General features: G+C 34.8%; 1 protein-coding gene across 1 annotated transcript in view; it reads left to right on the top strand.

The window, feature by feature from the left end:
* Positions 1–21,383, top strand: part of LOC109262290 (A disintegrin and metallopeptidase domain 3-like) — a 134,562-nt gene that overhangs the window by 46,101 nt on the left and 67,078 nt on the right. Inside the window, exons 7-11 of the mRNA XM_019440717.2 lie at positions 4,758–4,823; positions 9,536–9,607; positions 9,841–10,007; positions 11,599–11,680; positions 13,616–13,749. Of these exons, the coding sequence (XP_019296262.2) occupies positions 4,758–4,823; positions 9,536–9,607; positions 9,841–10,007; positions 11,599–11,680; positions 13,616–13,749 (521 nt within the window). The remainder of the gene's footprint in view (positions 1–4,757; positions 4,824–9,535; positions 9,608–9,840; positions 10,008–11,598; positions 11,681–13,615; positions 13,750–21,383) is intronic.

Here is a 21,383-nt window from a genome sequence, read left to right as displayed (position 1 = left end):
ATCTTTCCAATTTTTTCAACAATTCTAAAAGTTGGTACTGTTACCCCCTTTTTCAGATTAGGATACAGATTTATAGAGTTTAAATTATTTTCCTAGGAAATTCTCTGGTAACATGTAGCATTAAAATTCAAACCCAGATAATATGACCATGACCCCAGAGATATGGTATGTAGTACGCTAAGAGCCTACCTTTATATAGTCTGTTTAAAAAATCCTTGGAAGTGCTCAGGAAGTAAATGTAAGAGAAAAAGCTATTTTAAAAATGAAAGACATTGATAATAAGACTAACAAATAAGAGAATAGACACTGTGAGATTACAGTCAGGTTTAAGAGAATAGAAAGCATTGTTTATTATATATAAACAATGGTAGAGAAAAACCTAGAATGTGTAATGGTGAATTTTATGTGTCAACTTGACTGGGACATATTGATCAGATAGTTGGTCAAGTTTTGTGGGTGTTTCTGTGAGGGTGTTTTTGAACAGGATTAACATCTAAATCAGTTGAAATGCCCTTCATATTTGGATGGACCTCATCCAATCAGTTGATGTCCTGACTAGGACAAAAGGATGGACCATCCCACAGAATCATTCAGCTAACTGCCTTCAGATTGGAAATGTAGCATCAGCTGTCCCTGGATTTCTAGCCTACTGGCCCATTCTGTAGATTTTGGACTTGCCAGCCTCTATAATTAAGTGAGCCAATTCCTTATAATAAATCTAATTATAATAAATTATAATAAATGTTTATATATACACACATCCTATTCTGTTTTTCTGGGGAATCCTGGCTAATGGAGTATGAATATGAAAGACTGATAATAGAAATTAAAGATAATTACAATTGTCATTCATGAATTAAATAGCACCCAAAGTATTCCAAGTTAGTAAAGAATAAAACTTTGTTGAATAGAAGAGTCCTGAATTTGAAAATTATCTCAAGAAACCCTGATAAAAACTGACAACCCCAAGATATAATATGGTTAATATGTTGGACTATATAAATAATGAATAATTCTATAGGAATTTGGCATCAAAGAAAGCCAGCCACAAAGGTGGAAAAACTCAGACTGTTTTAGCCTTTGCCAAAATTAAGTGCTGTAAGATAGTCAGGAATGTCTATACAAGGAGTGTAGAGAATGGTTTACTTAGGAAATTGACAATATCCCAATGTTCTTCTACCCAGTCGAGTTGCCATTATGGTATAAAGACATTTTTATTTTCAAAAATTCTGACTATAGTATCTATGGGACTTTGAGGTATTATTACTTAAATCAGTACAGGAATATAGGAATTGAATAAAACAATTTAACATATTTATGAAGAAATCCATATCAGTAGTTCCAGAAAAATCATTTGGCAAAATTCAGTATCCATTCATGATAAAAACTAGGAATAGAAAACTTCTTTGACCTGATAAAGAACATCTATAAGTATCTACCTAACATAATGAATCCTAAGTGATAGAATGTTTTGCCCCTCTTATGGGCTGCATGCTCTATCCCCAAATTCATATGTTAAAACTCTAACCCCCAGTAAGATGGTATTAGGAGGTTGAGGCCTTTGAAAAATAATTGGGGTTAAATTAGGTGGTGAGTGTAAGGCTCTCATGATGGGATTAATGCTTTTATTAAAAATTAAGAGACATGGATCTCTCTCTCTGCTCTGTTGTGTGAGCATATAAAAGGAAGATGGCCATTTCCAAACTAGGAAGAGTGGTCTCACCAGATACCACCTCTGCTGGTGCCTTGATCTTGAACTTCCCAGCCTCTAGGACTGTGAGAAATATGTGTTTGTTGTTTAAGCCACCTAGCCTGTGGTATATTTGTTACAGCCTGAACTGACTAAACAGCCCCTAAAATTAGGAATAATTCAAGGATGTCTGCCTTCTCTACTTTCAGTCAACATTTTATTGGAGTTTCTGGATACTACAATAAGAAAAAAAATAATAAATGGCATACATTTTTTAAAGGAAAAAATAACCTTATGTTTTTAGTGACCTAACTCTGTATATAGGAGATCACAAAGAAACTCTACCAAAGCTATCAGGAATGTAAGAGAGTCTAGCAAAGTCACAGGAAACAAAGATATTGATGTTGTTAAGATGTTCATTTCCCCCTAATTGATCTGTAGATTCAGTGTAATCCCAATCAAAATTCCAGAAAACATTTTTGTGAAAATTCGTTCTCAAATTCATAAGGACATGCAAAGATCCTAGAATAGTCACACAGTTTTAAAAAGAAGAGCAAAATAGGGCCGCCTGGGTGGCTCAGTCGGTTAAGTGTCCGAATTCGGTTCAGGTCATGATCTCACAGCTCTTGAGTTGGAGCCGGCTTCAGGCTCTGTGCTGACAGCTCTCTTTGCCCCTCCCCCACTCGCTCTCTGTCTCTCTGTCTCCCAAAAATAAATAAACATTTAAAAAATAAATAAAAATAAGAACAAAATAGAGGACTTACATTACCTCTGTTTTTTTTTAAGGGCTAGGTAGTATATATTTTAGGCTCGTGAGGTATATGATCTATTGCAGCTACCTCACTCTACCTTTGTAGCATGAAAGCAGCATAAACAACGTATAAACAAATGGGTGTGGCTTTATTCGAATAAGATATTTTTTACAAAACAGCTGGCCATACCTTGGGTTATAGTTTGCTGACCCCTGCTATAGAGATATATACCGTGATTGGTGTAAGCATAGACATATAGATCAGTGGAACAGAATAGGTCAGAAGTAGACCCACATACTAATGGCAGATTGATTTTCCACAAAGGTGCTGGGGACTTTAAAAGGTTAAAGAATGAGGTCTGCATTAAATGCTGCTAGAAGACTGGACATCCATATGGAATAAAATGAATCTTGACTCTTATTTAAAAAACTGAATTAGAGCATTGGCTTAAATATCAAAACATAAAATTTCTAGTAGGGAACTTAGGAGAAACCAAATTAATGAGCCATAAACATGTGAAAAGCTGTTTTACATTAAGCATCAGGGAACTGCCAATTAAAACCTCGATAAGATATCAGCACACACCAATATATGGAAATGATGGAAAAGACAATATCAAATATAGGCAAAAATGAAGAGCAATTGGGACTCTTATTCTGGGTGAAAATGCAGAATGATCAAACTACTTTAGAAAGCAATCTGGCACTTTTGTATTTACTTTACACACTCACAATTATCACATAACTCAAGTATTCCATCTTCAGATATTTACCAAGAACAATGAAAGAATATAGCTAACTGCACAAAGATCTGTGCATGGATATTCATAGCAGCTTTGTTTATAATAGCTAAAATGGGGGGCACCTGGGTTGTTCAGTCGGTTGAGCATCCGACTTCGGCTCAGGTCATGATCTCATGGCTTGCGAGTCCAGCCCCACGTCAGGCTCTGTGCTGATGGTTCAGAGTCTGGAGCCTGCTTCGGATTCTGTGTCTTTCTCTCTCTCTCTCTGCCCCTCCCCCACTCACACTCTGTCTCTCAAAAATAAATAAACATTAAAAAAATAAAAAAAAATTAGCTAAAATGGCTAAATAATCCAAATTATCATTGTCAACTGAGAAAGGAGCTGAAATAAAACAAAAGCATTTATTTGGGGTCTCAGAAATGCAATTTGGTGACTACAGATTTGGGTAGCAATCCAATTGTCCCCTAGGGAACAAAAGTGAAGGTTTTATTTTAAAGGTGAAAGGGGATGCTTGCATATGTTGTTTACAAAGATTTTGGCTGTTGTTGGCAGAAAACTAAACTTGGCTAAACATAATTGGCTGCTAAGGCTGTCACTAAGCAAAAGTTTGTTACTGTAGCAAGTTGCAGATGTTTGTGCAGACTCCTTGGAATATTTAAGTTTGGATCCAACTCAGAAATTTGTGGTTCCATCCAGTGAGGAGGTACATAAGGCCCACCTCCTTAATGGCCTCCCAGTTTCATTTTAAAACCCCTTGATGTAAGTGACTCCGTTTTATTTCACCTTTCACATCATCAACAGGTAAATGTATGAAAAAGTTGTGGTGTATTCCTAAAATGGTGCACTACTTAGTAATAAGAACTGATGAATTACTAACAATCACAACAACATGGGTGAATTCTCCATGAAAGAAGTCCAATATAAAAGTACACATCATATGATTCCAGTTACATGAAATTCTCTACCCTGTGGTGAGAAAATCAGATTATTGCTTGCCTTGAGCCATGTGGGCAATTGACTGAAGAACATGATAGAAATTTTGTTTATCTTACTTATGGAAATTATTACATGGATATTTACATTAGTACTAATTCATATAACTGTATTCTAAAAATGGATGCATTCTATTGAGTGTAGCCACAAGTTAATATAGATAATAAAAATAATGAGAAAATAGAGGCAAACATCTGGTGTAAAATTGATGGGGATTTATTTAGTTTGAAGGTTGCAGAGGGAGGGTCTTGGAGGAAGGTTTTAAGAGGAAAGAAACATGGTTTCTCTGGTAGCTTTTCGAGGATTCTAATGATTAAGAATATAGGTAAAAGCTTCTGATTTGTTCCTAGAATTTGTATTTGGAATCTCACCTGCTTATTTATTCAGTGGGCATTTATTCTTTTATTTTCCTATTATTTATATCTTGATGAATCTGTATTTATATGTACCTATACCTCTCTTTGTGTATGTATGTCTATATATATATGTATATATATTTGTATATAATGTAGATGATGATTACAAACAATATAAGAATTAAAAAAATGTTTTATTTAACTGATGTCCTCTGTTTCACAGAAAAAATCAGATGTTGAGCTATTGAAAAGAATTCTGAAAATTCAAATCATTATGGATAAAGCCTTGGTACGTATTACTGATATATTTCATCATATCTTTGTCTTATGTTTAAATTCAAAGGGAATATGAAAAAGAAACTTCCCTTGGTTGCAATACAGGTATTATCCTCTGTTCACATTATGTATCTCTGTATAGCAAGACAGAAAAAAAATGTTGTCTATTGGTTTTACATTGACATATGGGGACCAATATTTATGATGTTGATTTCCAAATCATTATAGAATTCTAGCAATAATGTATAGATATGAATGTATGGAAGGGTTCTACTACACTAAATCTGTTGGATTACAGCTAGCTATAGAAATTTCTGAATCTGCTCCAAATTGTGGCAAACTCTTTTCCTTAAGTAAGTTTCCATTTTAAAACAAGCTATTTTATTACTCAGTTGGAGATCCTTGTTAAATATTATCTTTTATAAGATTATGTGTACAATTGCTTGAGTTCTCTAGTGGAAGTTTCGTATTTCAAAAATGAGGTTTATTCATAGGAATATTTGTTTAGTTATGGAAATTTTTGTTTATGTAATCAGTTTGAGTAAAGTCATATGAGTAAAAAGTTAAAAGATCAGATTTGTCCATTATCACTGATATTTTTGCGTAAAGTGTCTCAGTGAGTGTCATAATGTCATAAAAGGAAATATTTAAATAATTTTTAAAAATCAGTAACTTACTGTAAAGAATAGATAGACAAAATAAATAAATAATAAAAAAGCACATATAGTTTTATTACCAGGTGATAAATCATATACACACATCCTGTTTTTAATGTGTACATGCATATTTGTATGTGTTCATATACCTTGTTTTAGATATGCTATTTTGTAAATTAATTTATAATGCTTTATTTCCCACTTATTAATGAAATATATTACTTCAATTTAATTTTGATGTTCACAATATCCAATTAATAAAATATTTAATATAATTTAATCTGATTTACTAGCTAATGCCCTTTGGGAACTTTTTTCATTTTGTTTTAATGATTCAAATTATTATTTAAATTCTAGTTAGTTAACATATAATGTAATATTAGTTTCAGGGGTAGAAGTTAGTGATTCATCACTTATATAATGCCCAGTGCTCATCACAAAAAGTGCCCTCCTTAAATACCCATCACCCATCTAACCCATCTCCTACCTAGCTCCCCTCCAGCAACCTTCAGTTTGTTCTCCATGCTTAAGTGTCTCTTTTATAGTTTGCCTTTCCCCTATGGTCATCTCTTGTTTTTTGTTTTTTAAATTTCACATATGAGTGAAATTATATGGTATTTGTTTTTCTCTGACTTATTTTGATTAGCATAATACACTCTAGCTCCATCTACAGGTTGCAAATGGCAAGATTTCATTCTTTTTTATGGCTGAGTGTGTATATATATATATGTATATATATATGTATATATGTATATACATATACATACATATATATATATACATATATATATACACATATATACATATATATGTGAACAATATATATATATATGTAATATATATGAATATATATGTGAACAATAGCCAAGTTATGGAAAGAGACCAAGCATCCATTAATAGCCAAGTTATGGAAAGAGACCAAGCATTCATTATTTATTAATGGATAAAGATGTATATACAAATCTCCTCTAGGATTTTGATGGTTTCTTGTCTCACATTTAGATCTTTCTTCCATTATATATTTAGTTTTGTGTAGGGTGTAAGAAAGTGGTCCAGTTTCATTCCTCTGCTTGTTGCTGTTCATTTTACACAACACCATTTGTTGAAGAGATTGTTTTTCCCCCCTGTTGGATATACTTTCCTGCTTTGTCTAAGATTAGTTGACCATATAGTTTCTTCTTTTTCTTGTGGGCTCCTATGATACCAATGTTACTATCCTTTAAGAAGTCACTGAGTTCCCAAGTCTACATTCATGATCCAGCACCTTTCTTTCCCTCTTATTTTCAGCTTCATTATTTTCCATAATTTCATGTTTCATCATTTGTTCTTTTCTCTGATTCTTCCATCCTTGTGCTTATTACATCCAGTTGGTTTCACATCAGTTACAGTATTTTTTATTTCATTCTGAAGTTTTTAGATCTTTTATCTCTATAGAAAGGACTCCCTGTGTCTTTTATGCTTTTCTCAAGCCTAGCTGGTATCCTATGACTGTTGTTTTTAAATTCTGAGTCAGACATGTTATTTATATCTGTTTCAATTAGATCCCTGATCATGACCTTTTCTTGTTCTTTCTTTTGGGATGTATTCCTCCATCTTGGCATTTTGTCTAGGTCTGTCTTATCCTGTGTGTTAGGAAAGCCTCTTATGTTTCCTGCTCCTGGAAGTAATCGCTTTATTAAGAAGAGGTCATTTACTGTCCAGGGCCTGATGCTTCAGGAAGTGTTTCTGGCATATGATGTGTGCACTTTGCTGCTGTGTTTGGTTGCCCTTTCCTTCCGTTCATTTCTTGGCAGAGCTTTTCCTTGCCTGCAGTGGGAGTGTTTGGACCTTGTTCAGAGTGTGGCGAGTTTTAAAAGCTGTATTGAAAAGACTGATTCTATTTCCATTAGAGCTCTCTCTCTCTCTCTCTGTCTCTCTCTGTCTGTCTCTGTGTGTCTGTCTGTCTCTCTCTCTTTCTCTCCTCTCTCTCTCTGAAATCAGGGATCCTTCCCCTCTGCAGCACCCATGATTCTGTCCCCGCCAAATCACATCTCTGCACCTCCTACCCTACACAATATGGTCTCTTCTCTCCCTAGTCAGGCAGTTTGGTCTGAAGGTCCTCAGATAGATTTCTTGGGTGTTCAGAATGATCTGATATTTATCTAGCTTTTTCCAAAGGAGGAGATAAGCATAGTGCCCCCAAGGGCTGCTAATTAAATCTAAATAGCCTTTTTTTCTTTCTCCATTTAGCTGGTTACTCTTACTATTCCAATAAGAACAGAAGGCATTTTCAATGCAAATGACATGCAAAACAAAACAAAGAAACCCCAAAACAACTACAAAAAATTCCAAGAGTTCCTTAAAATATGCTATGATTAGTATTTCTTCTTTTATGTTTGGTTTATCTGTCTTAAATTTTGAAGTATAGCTTTGTAAACAGAATATTGATAGGTCTTTTTTTTTCTCTGTTCAGATAATCTCTGCCTTTGAAAACTCTTGTGTTTACTGTTAATTTGTCTGCTTGATCTATGAATGATTAAGAGAACTATGTAAAAATTCCTATGATAGTCAATTTCTATTTGTAATTTTGTTAAATTTTATTTTATACATTTTGTTGCTATGCTATTAGTTATAGTCAAATTTAAAATGCTTTCATGTTTCTTGGTAATTGAATATTTTTATCAATGCATTGTGATAATTATTATGTCCATTTTTTGCTTTGTTTTTTCATATTAATGTAACTGTTATATTAAGTAATATAACTATCATTTAACATACACTTTTTGTCTATTATTTTACTTGTATATATTTTCATGCTTTGACTCTTAATATCTCTATGTACTTATAATTTAGAGGTTTTTGTTTTAATTTGCATATAGTAGATTTTAATAGTCTCTGTCATTTGCCTACTATTTGGTCTGTTGATAATTTGTGATTATTGACATATATGGTTTTATTTCCATACTCATATTTTTTATTTCCTTTGTCTTGCTTTTCATATTTTCAGTTATGCAAAGGATCAGTCACCTTCACTCATACCACCCATGCTGCATTGTGTAAATATACAGTATCATTTATTGTGAAAGGTTATATACAGAGAAATAGCAAAGTATAAATAGTTTTCATTTTATTAAAAAAATTTTTAATGATATTTATTTTTGAGACAGAGAGAGGGAGAGAGACAGAGCACAAGCAGGGGAAGGGCATAGAGAGAGGGAGACACAGAATCCAAAGCAAGCTCCAGGCTCTGAGCTGTCAGCACAAAGCCCGAAGCGGGGCTCAAACTCAAGGGCCATGAGATCATGACCTGAGCCAAAATCAGACACTTAACCAACTGAGACACTCAGGTGCCCCATAAATAGTCTTTAAAGACCTAGGAGGATAACATCTTTTGGCCATATCAGAGAACTCTATCCATCACATTTGATTTTCTGTTAGTAGTCTTGTACAGATTTGTTGGAAATTACTGAAGATACCAAGTTGCCAATTTTATGTTTTCAGCTAACACCTACAAATGTGTGCACACATAATTAGAAACATTTAGAGAAAATATGATTTCTGTTTCTTTGAATGGACATATTCTTGAAATTATTCACTATTATGGCCCTCAGAGCTCTGTGTTTAGAAAGTACACTCCTTATCCAGGATATATAGTCATGTCATCTTATTTGGATGAAGGCAGATGATGGCAGCATACTATAGCAGAAAAAAAAAGACAGTAGTTTAGTTAGTTGGAGACTTGAATTCTGCTTCTTATCCTTTTGACTATTTTCTGTATATGTAAGAGATGATCACAATCTTCTTACTTTAGGTTACATTCTCTTACATTCTGTATATGTAAGAGTTCTGCTTCTTATCCTTTTGACTATTTTCTGTATATGTAAGAGGTAATCACAATCTTCTTACTTTAAGGTTATTGACTAATATGTAAAGTCCCTAGGTTTATGCCTAAAACTTATGAAGCACTTGATAATAATTCTATTTTTCCCTTTCACTTGAGCATTGCATTATTTTAACATTTTGTATCCATTTAAAATGTGTTAGTTTAGTAATTTTCATTAGTGATTAAGAAACAAAATTTGTATTTCAGTTTGATTTAATGGGCTCTGAAGTAGCAGCTGCAACTGAGAAAGTTGTCCATATCGTTGGTGTAATCAACACTGTAAGTATTCATGTTTCATTTAAATAAGAAACATTCCATATTAATGCAGTAATATTTGTATATGTAGCATTTCCAGGTTTTTTGAAAGTATAGTCCTACCAATGAGTTTCATCCACCAATGGATTTCATCTCCAAAAAAGTGTAAATTGAATATATATTAGCATTATGTATAGAGATGTAATGTTATATTTATGATAACCTAAAACTGTATATTATGTATCTTCTGTTTTCAGATATTTTCCCAGCTTAAAGTGACAGTTATGCTAACTTCTTTGGAGCTCTGGTCTGATCAAAATAAGATTTCGCTTAGTGGGGATGCTAATGAAGTACTACAAAGATTTGTGTCATGGAAAGAACAATTTTTGTTTCAGAGGTCCCATGATATGGCATACTTATTAATGTAAGTATCTTATTTTCATTGATATAGGGTTTATCAAATTATTTAATATGTTAGCTATCAATATTATATACAAAATGTTATGCATTTATGACAAGACACCTCAAAAAAAAGATTGTATATATACCATTTTGACAAAAAGAAAAATATAAAAATCTGAAGACAATGTAAGACACTAAGTCATAGTAAGCCATTATTAGAGTAGACTGTTTATCTATGGAAACGTAATAAACTTGAAAATTCAGAAAACCTTGAGATAAGCATGGGGCCTCAATGATTTTAAAGATTTTTTCAGAGGTAAATAATTGAAACCATTATTTTAACTTTAAATACAAAGTACATTAGTTAACAGAATGGAATAGTTGTATATAATGCTGGTTAAAATAATATATCAAAATAGTAATGTGGTTACCATCTGGTATATCTATACTGACCAAAGGAGTAGCTATTTAACTACTTGCACTATTTCTTTCAAGAGTATATATGTTTTTTTGTTTTAATTATTTGATTACTTAGATGGAAATAAGAAAAACAGTTCTGAACATCTGAATAATATGCAATAGAATTATAAATCTATTGATGTTTCCTGTGGAATTTAAGGGCAGGTTTGGGGACTCAGGAGCTATAATAACTAAGGATTGAAATGTATAAGGACACTTTCTACATTCTATCTCTTTTTTTCTTTTTTCTTTAAAATAATTTTTTAATGTTTATTTTTGAGAGAGAGAGAAAAAGAGAGAGCACAAGGAGGGGAGGGGTAGAGAGAGAGCGAGACAGAGAATTCGAAGCAGGCTCCAGGCTCTGAGCTGTCAGCACAGAGCCCAATGTGGGGCTTGAATCCACCAACTGTGAGATCATGACCTGAGCCAAAGTCAGAAGCTTAACCGACTGAGTCACCCAGGTGCCCAATCTTTTTTTTTCTTAATGAGTCCACTGCATATTCTGTCTCCTTGTCTCCCTGTCCTCCATTCCAACATTTTTTAGATACTGTAGGGGTTCACTATGTGCAAATCATGGAAGTAAGCTATCTTGGCTTGTACGTCTTAGGACTATATCCATCCAGTGATGGCAACAGTGATAATTAATGTTTTGGAAGGATTAGGCACTGCTGGGTTTTGAGCTGTATACCATATAATGTTAAAGTAGACTTTAGAACTTAACTTTGTAGGAACTGTGTAGGAACTGTAGGAACCTGTAGGAACTGTAGGAACTGTAGGAAACATAGCTTTAGGGACACCTGGGTAGCTCAGTAGGTTAAGTGTCTGATTTCCGCTCAGGTCATGATCTCATGACAGGTGAGTTCGAGCCTTGCGTCAGGCTCTGTGCTGAAGTCTGGAGCCTGCTTGAAGTCTGGAGCCTGCTTGAAGCCTGGAGGCTGCTTCAGATTCTGTGTCTCCCTCTCTCTTTCTGCCTCTCCTTCACTCAGACTCTGTCTCTCTCTCTCTCTTAAAAATAAGTAAACATTAAAAAAATTTTTTTAAACAAAGCTTTATTGAGAAATTTAATTCTTAAAAGTCATTAAGTCAGTAATAATTTAAAATGCATTTATTCAGAAGAAAAAATTTATTATATGAAAATGTATTATTTATTATAGTTATAGGAACCATCTTAATTATGTGGGAGCAACATATCATGGAATGGCATGTAATCCAAAGTTTGCTGCGGGAATTGCTCTGGTATGCATTTTATTCCCATGTATTCAGTAATTATCTCATGTATTAAAAGTTAATATCTACTTCAAGAAACAAAATATGTATAGTTTTCTACCATGCTGTTTTGACAAATTTTTATAAAATGCTTTTTTTGTTAGGTTTGAAACTCAAATGTTATAATTTTTAAAGTCTTTTGCTATTGTGGTAAAATACACATACCATAAAACTACCATTGTTGCTAGTTTTAAGTGTACAATTCAGTAGTACTAAGGTAAGTTCACATTGTTGTAAAACAAATCTCCAGAACTTTTCATTTTACTTAAATATTTGTACTTTTTGACCAACATGGTCCTATTTTCCACTTCCTATTTCCAATCTAGCCCCCAGAATCCACCATTCTATTCTGTTTCTGTGAGTATGACATTTTTAGATTCCACATATAAGAGAGATCATATAATATTTGTCTTTTTGTGTCTGGCTTATTTCACTTTGCATAATTTCATCCAAGTTCATCTATGTTGTTGCAAATGGCAGGGTTTCATTCTTTTTATGGCTGAATAATATTCATACAAATACATATATATGACATTTTTTATACATTTATCTGTCAATGGACACTTAGGTTATTTCCATACCTTGCCTACTGTGAGTAATGCTGCATGAATAGGGAGTGCAGATAGCTCATCAATATATTGATTTTAATTATTTTGGATATATACCCAGAAGTAGGTATTTGCTACATCATATAGTAGGTCTACTTTTCATATTGTGAGGAACCATCATACTTATTTCTAGGATGATTGAAACATTTTATAATTCTACCAACAGTTCACATTTTATATTAATCACATCTTTATCAACACATTATCTTCTGTTTTTGTTCTTGTTTTTTAATAGCAGCTATCCTAACTGGTATGAAGTGATATTTCATTGTGGCTTTGATTTGCACTTCTATGATTACTAGTGATATGAGCATATTTTCATATGCTTTTTGCTTTTTGCATATTATCTCTGGAGAAATGTCTATCCAAGTGCTTAGTCTATTTTTTTTTTTTTTTTTTTTTTTTTTTACCATATAATCCAGCAGTTGTCCTCTTTGGCATTTCCCAAATGACTTGAATACTTATGTTCACATGAAAACCTGCATATGAATGTTTATAGTAGCTTTATTCATAATTGTTAAAAATTGGAAGCAACCACGATATCCTTTAATACATGAATGGATAAACAAACTGGAGTAAATTGATATAAAGGAATACAGTCCAATTTTTAAAAATGAGCCATCAAGCCATGAAGACATGGAGAAAAATGCGTAGTGGCTAGTGAGAGAAGCCAATCTGAAAAGGCTACATCCTGTGTATTCTGAAAAAGGAAAAATTGGAGATGGTAAAAAGATTACCGGTTGCTGGGGGTTTGTGTCTTGATGACATCATTACTTTCCAAGTGTTTTTTTGAAGACAAAAATGCTACCTGCAAGTTGTCATTGTATTCTGTCTTTAAAAAAAATTAATTTGGCTCTCTCCCAAAAATATTTCTGAAGTCAAAACTGATTGCAAATTCAACCCTTAAGAATCTGTTTATTTTTCTAAGTGTTCATTGAAAAGTAATATAGTTACTGAAACAATGCATTCTCTTCTAAAATTTTGTTAAAGCTTATTGAACTATAATATGTAATAAAACCATATGGTAGCATTAATCTTATTTTGTTATATATCAGTGCTATTTGGATTAAACATACTACAACCCAAAAAGAAAAACAAAATTTGCCTATTTTTGTTTCTAATTTTCCATAGTCCTAAGAAAATAGTGATATTTGGCACAGTAGTTTCTTAAATTTGTATTTGAATTTAGGTTATATGGCCAAAAAGAAAAGATCAAGGGGGTAAAAAAAAATGGCTCCTGTCAAGAAACAGAAAAAACAATTCTGTTTTGTTTTGTTTTGTTTTGTTTTGCATTTAGTATCCACAGATAACTTTAGATGCATTTTCAGTTGTTATGGCACAGTTGCTTGGAATTAATCTGGGATTAACATACGATGAGATCTACAATTGTTACTGCCCAGGAACTACATGCATAATGAATCCGGAAGCAATGTAAGATTTTATTTTTATCAAATCTGTGTCTTCTTTTGGGAATTGTTTGTAGTAGTCACTAATGTATAATCTCTTGCAATACAACTTGAGTAAGAATATTTTTTATTAAATACATAAGGTGCTTGTTTAAGCTTATTTAAAGTCGAGTATTTCATATTGTAGAAAATGTGCTTAATATTTCTACATTCAATGTTACACAGAAAGTGAATGTTGATGATTACTTTCTGGGGGTTTACCACACTCTTGAGGTGAAACTCATTCAACTAACAATATTATGTAATAATCATCACAGTAATCACTGTGTTGCAGGGATTGTACTAGTCTTACAAATGGTTAACAAGATCGATATGTCCTAAATATCTTAGTCTATCAGGGTCTAAAAATTAAAAATTAGGCACAAGAATAAACAAAGAATAAACTAAGCTTATGCCAAGAAGGAAATAAATAAATAGGGAATACATTTGAAGAAGAAACTTTCTGATAAAGGAAAGTTTTCCTGAGGAAACAGTTATGAGGGAAATTAATCTGGTCATGTAAAGAGCTTGTTGAAAACTTTTCAGGGCCAGCAAATGAAGTGATATTCGAATAGCAAGTAGATTGAAAAGCTCAAAAGACTAGAATAAGGAAATTGGGGGAAGGATAAAAATGAAAAAGAAAATGGCTGGGACTATAAGGAAGAGTGTTTTAGCCCTTGGGGAAAGTAAGTAAAATGCAATGAGACTAAAGCATAACAAGTCAGGGAAAGAAGTCAGGCGGTGATTCAGGAATGTATGAAAGAGCCTGATTATGTAATCATAATGCAAGAGTTGGAGTTGTATCATAAATGTTAACAAAACACATTTTAAATTGATTTATGCAGTATGGATAGTAAAATTACCTTAAAATGAATATAAAATATATCAGAGGGAACAACTATATAGTAATATTTTGGAGATGATTCTCATTAATACAATATATTAAGATTGAGAGGGAAAAAGATGTGAAGAATTATTTGTAGGGTTTTAAATATCACAATTATTAACAGATATTGAAAAAGGCAATTATTTAGGAAAAGAGAAGTCTTAAGGGCAGTTTATGTTAATTTGGGGATTCTGAGTCATCAGAGTTAAATACACAGTTATACAGGTTCTGATCTCAGAGGACAAGGAATTTGAAATGTGTGAGCCATCAATTTATTGATGGAAGTTAAAACCATGAACAGAATATTTTGAAAGAAGCTGAAAGAGTGATAAGAGAGAGGTGCCTTAAGATTTAGCTTTGTGTCCTTTCGTATTTACAGGCTGAGTAATTGAGGAAAACCAGTGATATGTAGTGATAAAGGAAAGAAGAAAATATTAGAACAAGAACCAAAATGGAATGGAGTTTTACCTAGGGAAGAATATGTTGTAAGAATAAGGGAGAGGATGGAAATCAAATGGTAAAAAGTATCAGCATGGTATTTTAGCCTCCCACAAAATGCTTTTTTATTCTCTCAAAAATACAGAGTGAAACTTGGAAAATAAACAAAAAAATAAAAGCACAAGTTTCCCAAATTGAAATGCACCAAAAATACCACAAGGTATTTCTCTCCAAATAACTGGATATGAGGATCACCTAAAGGTGCACAGAGGAGAGACTGTTCCCTCTTCTTGGAACACATCTGTGAGAGGTGGCACTCACAGAGATGCCTCTCCAGGGACACAAGAGTTGGTTGGTGCCATTTCCCTCACCTGTCCCTCAGCATAAACGCAGAGACACCTGCTGAGGGGGGGCTAACCTGAATGGACACTGGCCATTTAGGCTGCTTGCTTCAAATCTCATGTCCCTGTGCTCTCATGTGACTGACCTTCACGGTAAATCTGCATCCATCCCAACATAGCCAGACCTTCCCCCAGAAGACCAGCACAGTCTCCCACCATAGCACACCCCTAAAGTTTGGAGTTTTAGAAGTCAGCAGCTTCGCTGGGATAGAGCTGCACTGTGCAGCTCCAGCCAAGCAAGCAACCTAGAGACAGTGTGAAGACAGCAACCTGAAAAATGCCTGGGACATAGGAGGGGAAATTATTCACTCTTCCGAGAGTCCTTCCCTCAGAGCAGCAGCATGGAGACCCCTCTCTGAGGACAGAGGAGCTGGCTGGTGCCATTTCCCTCTTCTGTCTCTCACCAGCTTCAATAAACAGCACAGCTCCAATACTGGCTGCCTAACTTGCAAGTCCCACCCTCCGGTGCTCTGCTGCTACTGCTTTTCTCAGGCAAGGGTGCCTAAGAACCAGTGCAGCAGGCTACTTCCCCAGAACACCAGCAGAAACACCTGCATGCACCACATCTCCCAAACACAGTTTTACAAGGCTTCAGTTCTAGTGGAAGTAGCCTCAAGTCTCATTTAACAAGCTGACTAGAGCACACTTAGTTAAAACTCACCAGTCTGGTCAGGGTCCAAACACTCCCCACTATAGGTTAGGAAACCTTTTGCAGACGATTGGCCTGAAGGATAGAGCAACCAAAACACAGCAGCACAGTGCACACAGAACACACCAGAGACATTCCCTGAAGTGCCAGCTCTTGGGCACTATATGACCTTTTCTTCATAAAGCCATTACTCTCAGGAGCAGGAAGCATAACAGGTTTCTCTAACACACAGAAGAAGAGACTTAGACAAAATAACAAGACAGAGGAATTCATCCCAAAAGATAGAACAAGAAAGGTCACAGCCAGAGATCTAAGAGAAATTATCTCTCTATCTCTCTATCTATCTATCTATCTATAATATGCTTGATGGAGAATTTAAAGCATCAATTATAAGCATACTCACTGGGCTTGAGAAAAGAATGGATGATATCAGGGAAGCCCTTACCACAGAGAGAAAAGAATTTTAAAAAATCAGAAATAAAAAATGGAATAACTGAAATTCAAAACAGATTGGATGTAATGACTACAAGGAAGGACCAAGTAGAGGAATGAGTAAGTGATACAGAATATAAAATAATGGAAAAGAATGAAGCTGAACAAGAAGGAGAAGGCTTATTTGAGGAAATAAAAGCTGAAAACTTTCCTAATCTGGGGAAGGAAACTTCCCTAATCTGGAATCCAAATCCAGGAGGTACAGAGAACTCCCATCAAAATCAACAAAAGCAGGCTAACACCAAGACATATTGTAGTTAAATTTGCAAAATATAGTGATAAAGAAGACATCCTAAAAGCAGCAAGGCAAAAGAAGTCCCTAACTTACAATGGAAGACACATAACTCTAGCTGCAGATCTCTCCTCAGAAACATGGCAAACTAGAAGGGAGTGTCATGATATATTTAATGAGCTGAATGAGAAAAATCTGTAGCCAAGAATACTCCATCCATCAAGGCTATAATTCAGAATAAAGAGTTTCCCAGACAAACAAAAAACTAAAGGACTTGTGACCACTCATCCAGCCCTGCAAGAAATATCAAAGGGGACTCTTCGAGTGGGAAGGAAAGACAAAAAGGGACAAAGACTGGAAAGGAACAGAGAAAATCTCCAGAACTAATGACAAAACAAGTAATAAAAAGGCACTAAATATATATTTTTCAATAATTACTCTGAATGTGAATGGACTAAATGCTATAATCACAAAACATAGGGTATCAGACTGGATAAAAAACAAGATCCATCTATATGCTGTCTGCAAGAGACTCATTTTGGACCTAAGGACACCTGCAGACTGAAAGTGAATGGCTAGAAAACCATTTGTCATGCAAATGAAAGTCAAAAGAAAGCTGGAGTAGCAATATCAGACAAACTACATTTTAAACCAAAGACTGTAACAAGGGATGAACAAGGGCATTATATCATAATAAAGGGAACTATCCAACAAGGTCTAATAATAGTAAATAGTAAATCTCATGCTCCCAACATGAAAGCACTCAATCAATAAAAATAGCAAACATAGATGAATCCATTGATAATAATACAATAATAGTAGGGGAATTTAACACTCCACTTATGCTGATGGGCAGATCATCTAAGCAGAAAATCAACAGAGAAACAATGGCTTTGAATGACACAATGGGCTAGATGGACTTAACAGATATATTCAGAATATTTCATCCCAAAGCAGCAGAATACACATTCTTTTTGAGTCCACATGGGACATTCTCTGGAATAGATCACATACTAAGTCACAAATCAGGCTTAACAAATATTAAAAGAATGACATCACACCATGCATATTTTCTGATCACCATGCTATGAAACTTGAAGTCAACCATAATAAAAAATTTGGAAAGACTACAAATACATGAAGGTTAAAGAACATCTTACTAAAGAATGAATGGGTCAACCAGGAAATCAAAGAACAAATTAAAAAATACATGGAAACAATGAAAATGAAAACACAACAGTCCAAAAAATTTTAGATGTAGCACCAGTGGTCCTAAGAGGGAAGTATATGGCAATGCAGGCCTACCTCTGGAAGTAAGAAAAATCTCAAGTAATAATCTCAAATCTTATCCTTATACTTAAAGGAGCTAAAGAAAAAATAACAAATTAAGCCTAAAGCCAGCAGAAGGAAGAAAACAGTAACGATTAGAACAGACATAAATGATACAGAAACCTAAAAAAAATAGAACAGATGATGAAATCAGGAGCTGGTTCCTTGAAATAATTAAAAAAATTGATAAACCCCTAGCAGACTTATCAAGAAGAAAAGACTCAAATAAATAGAATCACAAATGAGAGAGTAGAAATAACAGCCAAGACCACAGAGAAACAAATTTATAAAAGAATATTATGAAAAATTATATGCCAACAAATTGGACAACCTGGAAGAAATGTATAAACTTTTAGAAACATATAAACTACAACTGAAACAGGAAGAAATAGAAAACTTGAACTGATTAGCAGCAAAGAAATGGAATCAGTATTCAAAAATCTCAGGACAAACAAAAGTCCGGGGCCAGATGGCTTCACAGGTAAATTCTACCAGACATCTAAAGAAGATTAATACCTACTCTCTCAAACCATTCCAAGATATAAAAAACAAAGGAAAATTTACAAACTCATTTCAGCAGGCCAGCATTAACTTGAATCAAAAACCCGACAAAAGACTCCAGTATAAAGGAGATTTACAGGCCAATATTGAAATGAAATGGATAAAAAAAATTCTCATAAGGTACTAGCAAACTGAATGATAGTACATTAAAAGAATCATTCACCATGATCAAGTGCGATTTATTCCTGGGCTACAAGGGTGGTTCATACTTGCAAATCAGTCAGCATGATACACCATATTAATAAAAGATAGGATAAGAAACATTTGACCATATATGAAAAACCCATTGCTAATATCCTCATTAAGGGAAACCTGAGAGCTTTTCCTGTAAGGTCAGGAACAAGATAGGGATGTTCACTCTCACCATTGTTATTTAACATAGTACTGGAAGTCTTAGCCTCAGCAATCAGACAACAAAACATAATAAAAGGCAAGGAAGAAGTCCAACTTTCACTATTTACAGATGGCATGATAATCTATATGGAAAACAAAAAAGACTCCACCAAAAATTGCCAGAACTGATAAATGAATTGAATAAGTGGCAGGATACAAAATCAACATAGAGAAATCTGTTGCATTTCTATACACCAATAATAAAGTAGCAGGAAGAGAAATCAAGCAATCGATCCCATTTACAACTGCACCAAAAATCCTAAGATAACTTAGAATAAACTTAACCAAAGAGGGAAAAGATCTGTACTCTGAAAACTTTTGTAAAACACCGATGAAAGAAATTGAAGATGACACAAGGAAATGGAAGATCACTCCATGCTCATGGATTGAAAGAACAAATATTGTTAATATGTTTATATTACCCATAGCAATCTACAATTTTAATTCAATCCCTATCAAAATACCAACAGCATTTTTCACAGAGCTAGAACAAACAATCCTGAAATTTGTATGGAACCTCAAAAGACCCCAAATAGACAAGAATCTTGAAGAAGAAAAGCAGAGCTGGAACTATCACAATTTTGGACTTCAAGTTATGTTACACTCCTGTAGTGATTAAGACAGTATGGTACTGGTACAGAAAAAGAATCAGAGATCAGGAGAACAGAATAGAAAACCCAGCAATGGACCCAAAATTATATGGTCAACTAATTTTTGATAAAGCATGAAAGAATATCCAATGGAAAACAGATAGTCTCTTCAACAAATGGTGCTGGGAAAACTGGACAGCAATATGCAGAAGAATGAAACTGTACCACTTTCTTACACCATACACAAAAATAAATTCAAAATGGATAAGGGGCCTAAATGTTAGACAGGAAACCATCAGAATCCTAGAGGGCAACACAGGCAGCAACCTCTTTGACATCAGCTGTAGCAACTTCTTATTAGACGTGTCTCCTGAGACAAGGGGAATAAAAGCAAAAATGAAATATTAGGACTTCATCCAGATAAAAATCTTCTGCACAGGGAAGGAGCACTCAATAAAAGTAAAAGACAATGTTTGGAATGAGAGAAGATATTTGCAAATGACATATCTGATGAAGAGTTAGTATCCAAAATCTATAAAGAACTTATTAAACTCAACACCCAAAAAGCAAATAATCCAGTTAAACAATGGGAAGAAGTCATGAATAGATCTTTTTCCAAAGAAGACATAAGATGGCTAACAGACACAAGAAAAGAATCATCTGGGAAATGCAAATCAGAACTACAATGAGATACCACCTCACACCAGTCAGAATGGCTGACGTTAACAACCCAGGAAACAACAGGTATTAGTAAGGATGAGGAGAAAGTCCCACTGTTGGTGGGACTGAAAACTGGTGCAGCCACTCCGGGAAACAGTATGGACCTTCCTCAAAAATTAAAAATAGAACTACCATGTGATCCAGCAATTGTACTACTGGGTATTTATCCATAGGATCCAAAAGACTGATTTGGATAAAAAAGAAGAGTGGTCAACATGGTGGAGAAGTAGGGGATCTGAAGTTCCTTCTTCCCTCAAACACAGTAGTGTTGAGGCCAGCGGACTTGGAATTCCAAGAGTCCAGGCTTCAGAGTCACAGAGACATCTCCAGGGGCCCACGGGGACAACTTGGCAGGCCATAGGTGCATGATTGTGAACTGGGAGAGATATAACAGGTGGTGTAGGCACAGGGAGGAGGGATCCTCTTTTATGGAGAGACAAAAGGAAGAGAAAGAGAGGGTGTGGAAGTGTAGGATTGTATTTGGACAAGAGAAAAACCATGGACTGGAGATCGGAAAAAAACGGAGAAAGGTCCAATTTCTAACTGCAGGGCTTTCTCGGGCCTGGGACTGGCTGCCCTGTTCATGCGCCTGGGAGGAGGGGAGCTAGGCCTGGGCTTGGTCTAGCTCAGAGGGGCAGTCCGCAGTGGGAGAAAGCAATCCCCTCCCTGGAGTGCTGGGGGAGTAAGGTATATAGCCATTCTAAGGACAAAGGACCCTGCCTGCGCCCGCCAGCCAGAGGCCCATTATAGGCAGGGCACTTCCCCAGAACCTGGGTGTGCAGAGCAAGATCTTTTAAGACATCAGGGTTTTAATTCCAGTCAAGTGCCTAGTAGGCGTGGGAGACTGTGGAGTGGGGCAGGGGGAAGCAACCTGCTCTCACCTACGCAGCACTGTGAGGACAGCCTGAACACCAGGTCTGGGAGGGGGG

This window comes from Panthera pardus, unplaced genomic scaffold, assembly GCF_024362965.1.
Source record: "Panthera pardus isolate Hobbes unplaced genomic scaffold, ASM2436296v1 HiC_scaffold_13, whole genome shotgun sequence".
Classification (NCBI taxonomy): Eukaryota; Metazoa; Chordata; class Mammalia; order Carnivora; family Felidae; genus Panthera; species Panthera pardus.
This window is presented reverse-complemented; position numbering and strand designations above follow the sequence as displayed.